At 42.0% G+C, this 6,000-nt stretch overlaps 1 protein-coding gene across 1 annotated transcript in view; it reads left to right on the forward strand.

Annotated features, from left to right (window-relative positions):
• Positions 1–58: 58 nt before the first annotated feature.
• The window catches only part of LOC138950639 (lectin L6-like), a 17,825-nt gene continuing 11,883 nt past the window's right edge, over positions 59–6,000 (forward strand). The window contains exons 1-4 of the mRNA XM_070322353.1: positions 59–137; positions 2,066–2,098; positions 3,552–3,757; positions 5,522–5,615. Coding sequence (XP_070178454.1) covers positions 2,085–2,098; positions 3,552–3,757; positions 5,522–5,615 — 314 coding nt within the window. The 5' untranslated portion in view covers positions 59–137; positions 2,066–2,084. The remainder of the gene's footprint in view (positions 138–2,065; positions 2,099–3,551; positions 3,758–5,521; positions 5,616–6,000) is intronic.

Genomic DNA, 6,000 nt, shown 5'->3' on the forward strand with positions numbered 1-6,000 from the left:
GAAGTAGTGTGCCTTTAAGCGCTGTCGTGTACCACCAAATGTATGGATGCATGTCTTCGTCTTTCACTATAAAACGAAGGGATTACTGAAGATAGCTAAAGTCAACCGGTTTTACAACTTCTGGTCACAGTGTTAAGGTAAACCTTTGAGAAACTAATAATTTCTCGCTTCCGTTATTTGTTCTTGTTCAGTTATTAGTTTCTTATGTTTGTTTAACGGTTTTGCTTTTTACATTAATCACGTTTACTTGTTTGCTATGATACTGTTTTTCTCGACATTTTCTAGTCATTATTCAATAACGGTAGTTATTGCTTCACTTTTTTTTATGTTCACTGTCTTCACACAGAGATGTTCAATGTTCTCTGTGGGTAGAGAATGAGTACGCTTTAGATGAAACGATTGAATAGTCTTGATCTGTTGAAGGATGAGAAGAGGGTTAGAAAACACTAAACAATAAATAAATGAATAAACAAATGAATAAATAAAAACAAATGCACAACAGCATTAACAACTGAATAAATAGATAAATAAATAAATAAATAAATAAATAAAAAACCAGAAATAAATTAATTAATAATTTGATAAACAAATAAATGAATGAATAAATGAATTAACAACATGCATAAAAACATAAATAAATACATAAGTTTGTTTTTGTAGTTGTTGATCTTTAACAAAAAATCTTTTAGCAGAGTTAATATTCCTGAGGCTGAGGGCATCTTCTCAGATTCTTCCAATAAGAAGCAGGAGCTAAATCTGTTCTGGCATTGGTTTTTTTCTTCAAACTGTAATACAATACTACTTGACCAAAACTTCACATGAAAGTTCAAGAGAAACCACAACGTCAGGTACACATTAAAATCCTCGTGTAGCATTTGAAAATGTACAGACACATCCTCACTGTGAACAAACCGCGAATCACCGTTTCAGATCGTTCTCGGGAACAGACTACTTCCAATTTAGTAGGGGGGCGACTATCTTCAACCCGGAGGGTCCCCATGTGGCGGATAGTGGAACGGCCCCCAAATATGGGCGCCAGCTGCGAATATAAAATAAGCAGTCCCGGACCAACTAGCGGTGTCTCTACCAGGACGGGGTGGGTTGGCAGATGGCACTGACTACCCTATAAAATGCCCTACGTGTCCGATGACGGTTACACCATGCGAGTAAGAGCCGCATTAAAAGCTCTAGCCCCGGGTTAAGACTCCCCCGGTAAGAAATCCCCCATGTGTTCCCAGGGTTAGGTTTTTGAGCCAGGAACTAAGGGCGAGGTAACCCTGAAAGAAACCTAAGGGCTGAAGTCGGAGGATCTGGGCCAACAGGCGCACCTTACCCAACCATAGATCCACGCAAATCGCAAAAATGAAATGTAGCGAACGACAAGAAGTAGAAGATCGTTCAAGGCTGTTACATGGGATAAGATCTTCCCTCCACTTACACACGTTCCAAGCATCAACATGCTGAGTGCTCTCTCTGCGGGCTGGGAATTGTTTCATTCATTCATTCATCAATTTCTTTACGGGCACTAGTGGCTTTTTACTAATCAAATGCATGAAACAGTTTTACTCTGCAGGGTGTTGATTTTTGGTATGAGTCCTAGCGGAGGGATTGTCTTTTCCCATTTAAAAAGCCTGCGTATAAATTAGAGTGTGAGACTAACTGTGTTCAGGAGAAAGACTATAGCTCTGACTTGAGTGACAATAACAAACATTAAGATTCGTTATCGAGATGTACAAAATAACACCGACATTGTAAATAAAATCAAAACTTGACTAAATGTAAAAACAAGAAAGTTATGTTGTTGGAACGTTTAATTATTGACAACAAAACCGTTACGTTCACAGATATATATCGACCTAACGGTCTTTTAAGTGCACAGACAAACACTAATTAGACAAAACATAACTGACAAATTGTTCAGCCGCTTGCAGGGAAGACACAAGGGAGGCAATGATTAATGACGAAATGAATGACGTAGGAAGGGAATGACGTCAGCATCAAAAGTTGGCAGTCTTTTTGTTTTTGGATTTTTAAAATTGTAATTTTTCTTTCTTGTATATTTCAGGGTAACAGTTTCCGAAACAATGGTTCGACAAAGGTATGGTATATATTTCTCATTCTTGGCAAAAAGTTGCCCGTGTCGCTAAAACGGTAGTGATTTGCCGAATCTATGTTAGGGCTTGCAACTTGCCCATTACGTGAAATCGGCAGCTGTGGGTCCCCTGTAGCTCAGTTGGAAGAGCACTGGATTTATGATCTCTCTCTTTCTCTCTCTCTCTCTTTCTCTCTCTCTCTCTCTCTCTCTCTCTCTTTCTCCCTCTCTTTCTCTCTCTCTCTCTTTCTCTCTCTTTCTCTCTCTAAAGCTTCCGAGCGCTATGTGTCAAACAAATCTATATATATATTACCAAGGACTCGCATAGATCTATACAAAACTAGCTTTGCTTTTGTGGGACCTTCACTGTGGAACTCTCTTCCTTCGAATGTACAAACGGGGCGGGGATATAGCTCAGTTGGTAGCGCGCTGGATTTGTATTCAGTTGGCCGCTGTCAGCGCGAGTTCGATCCCAGGTTCGGCGGAAATTTATTTCACAGAGTCAACTTTGTGTGCAGACTCTCTTCGGTGTCCGAACCACCCCCCGTGTATACTACATTGGGTGTGCACGTTAAAGATCCCACGATTGACAAAAGGGTCTTTCCTGGCAAAATTGCTTAGGCACAGTTAATAATTGTCTACCATACCCGTGTGACTTGGAATAAGGCCGTGAAAGGTAAATATGCGCCGACATGGCTGCAATCTACTGGCCGTATAAAATTTCATCTCACACGGCATCACTGCAGAGCGCCTAGAACTGTACCCACGGAATATGCGCGATATAAGCCTCATTGATTGATTGATTGAAACGTGCCGTTCATTGAACGCATTCAAAACCTCCCTCAGAAAACACATACTGAGGTCTTCATAAGTTACGCTGCCGGTATTGTAGCTAGCTTTGTTAATTATAATTATTTTATTACTCTGAAATATTGACTGCTGCATGCCTACATAATGCTAAATCTACCTGTCTTGGTAGGCTCACTGTGTGCTTGTTGAATGGCACTTAGTTGTGTGTATATTATTATCAGTACTATATGTGTTCCTCCTTGTGCGTCTGCGTGTGAGTGCGCAAGTGTGATTGCGTAATTAATGTTCCATTCTGTAATTGCTTTATTGATGTTCCATTCATGTATTTTCTACTACTTTTCTCATGTATTATTACTGTATGTTTGATGTTTCTATGATTCTAGTCGGGCGCACGCGTGAATATGTGTTTGTGTGAATGTAAAGGGCACATTGTAAGATTAAGCTTATGGCCTAAAATGTCCACCCTTTATGTGAATAAAATGTTCTAAGTCTAAGTCTAAGTCAAAGTCTCTCTCTCTCTCTCTCTCTCTCTCTCTCTCTCTCTCTCTCTCTCTCTCTCTCTCTCTCTCTCTCTATCTATCTTTCTCCCCTCCCAACTTTCTCCCTCCCCCCCTCCCCGAACATAGTCTACTTACTACTGTTGTCACAGCGCACTCTGCTCGGTACTTGTACTGGCTGCGACTTTCCTGACCTTGACCCACGCCGTCACGTTTGAGGAACCCGAAGGACGATTGGTCAGCGTGTCCGTGGGCCCATCAGGTGTGTGGGGGGCCAGCGCAAACAACACCGTGTTCTACCGAGAGCAGTCCTTCAGATACCCCACCCGCCGGGGCTCAGACTGGATCAAAATCCCCGGTGAGGTTTGCTTCTTGCCAGTCTTGAGACCACGTGTTACTGTCTGGCATCTGCTATGACGGCAAACTAGTGCCAAAACTACATAATTGTAATTATTACGTGAAAATTACTAATTTTTTTGGCTCGCTTCTTTGACGGATTGCTAGAGCCAAAACTAAAAATGAGTACTTTTCACGTGAAAATTAGTGCTTTTCACGCTAAAATCAGTAATTAACGTGTGAAAACGCAAACTGACATTGTTAATTAGTAATTTTCACGTGATAATGGTAACCCCAGGTTTTGGCACTATTAAGCCGTCATAATCTGCCTGGAGAGTCCGAGAAAAATGTCCCTCTTTCTTTTTGCTGCGATGCCCGCAGAATCCCTCCGTACGGTGGTGCTCTCAGGCACCTCACACGTAGACTGATGCAGAGGTCCTTCTAGGTTAACCGGGTCGGTCAGGCTTCTAGATGGATTAAGGTCATCTGTCCGCGGCCGCCTGGTGGGTTAAGGGTGGAGATTTTTCCGATCTCCCAGGTCAACTTAGATATGTGCAGACCTGCTGGTGTCATACCCCCATGCGTGTGTACATGCAAGCACAAGACCTAGTGCGCTCGGAATAGATCCTGTAATCCACGTCAGAGTTCGGTGGGTTATAGAAACACGAAAAATACCCAGCATGCTTCACCCGAAAGCGGCGTATGGCTGCTTAAAGTGCTGTGTGAAAACAGTCATAACGTAAAAACCCACGAACAAGACGAGTGAACGTGGGAGTTTCAGCCCATGAACGAAGAAGAAGAAGAAGAAGAAGAAGAAGAAGAAGAAGAAGAAGAAGAAGAAGAAGAAGAAGAAGAAGAAGAAGAAGAAGAAGAAGAAGAAGAAGAAGAAGAAGAAGAGATACATGCAAAGTTCTTCCTGGTCAAACGAGTCGGTCAGGCTTCTAGATTGACTAAGGTTAAGGTCATCTCTCCCATTGGACACTTACACACACAAAATGTTTGCAGTGCAGTAGAAAATATATAGGTAAATCAGGCACTACGTTCGCATGCTTCGCAGAGACGAGCTGCACCCGTCTCAGTCTTCGGGTTTAGGCAGCGAAGCCTTAGTACCAGTAGTTTCTGTGTAGAATGTTTTGTTTATAGTGTTGATCAGGCTTACAGAGTGACTTAATGTTTTTCTATCGCTTTAAGCGACTTTAGTTGTTGCTGGTTTTTGTTTGTTTGTTTGTTTTAGAATGTCTTCTTTAATTCACTAGTGCTTTAAAATAACACAATTTTGTTTATAAAGAATACAAAATTAAAACCGGGAAGCTGAGAGTATTTTGGGGGTATACTCCAGTTAGTGTACACACTGTGTAACCAGCGGTGTACCCTTTTTTTCATTATTAAAAACAATATGCAAAGCAAATGTTATAAAGTGATTAAGAAGAAAAGTTGTTTTTTATTTTGTGTTAAAAAGTTGAAGTGCTATTCTTTACCGTGTTCAGACACACACACACACACACGCACGCGCACACAAACAACCCCCGCACACACACACACACACACACACACACACACACACACACACACACACACACACACAAGCGCGCACACACGCGTACTCCCACACACACATACACACACAAACGAGTTTTATTCTTTAAAAGATAACTCCTAGTAAGTATAAGTATAATTTTGGTAGTGTTTCGTGGGTTTTATGTTACATGCACCACCGCTGCAATTTCTTCATGTGAGATAATACAGTTAATTTGATTGATTTGATTTGATTGTATACTTTGAACAGGTGACCTGAAACAGGTTGACGTCGGAACGAACATAGTGTGGGGAGTCAACAGCGCAGACGACATCTACTACCGCATCGGATGCACACAAAAAAAGTATTGCATTTATCCACGTTTTACACATAAAGACACAGTCCGTCCTACGTACAACAATCGGGTTGCCGTTTAAGTTTTACAGCCTCACGGCAAACCCATTACGGGCACGGGAGACCTGAAAACCCCGGCTTTGTATGGACAAAAAGGGAATTAAGAAAATAAAAATAATGATAATAATAACAAATTGGGTATAAAAACAACAGGGCAAGAGGTGGGGGGAGGGGTATGGGGGGGGGGGAGGGGGGATAAGGAAATGCGGACTAGAAAAGACGGCTAGAAAAGACGCGGGGTGGGCTAGGGGCCTGACTGGGTCGTCTTGGGTCAGCGCTGTGAATGGTCGCTGTGGCGGGTGTTGGGCCTATGGATCTGGCCCGGCCTGTGTACG

The sequence above is a fragment of the Littorina saxatilis genome, linkage group LG16, assembly GCF_037325665.1.
Source record: "Littorina saxatilis isolate snail1 linkage group LG16, US_GU_Lsax_2.0, whole genome shotgun sequence".
Taxonomy (NCBI): domain Eukaryota; kingdom Metazoa; phylum Mollusca; class Gastropoda; order Littorinimorpha; family Littorinidae; genus Littorina; species Littorina saxatilis.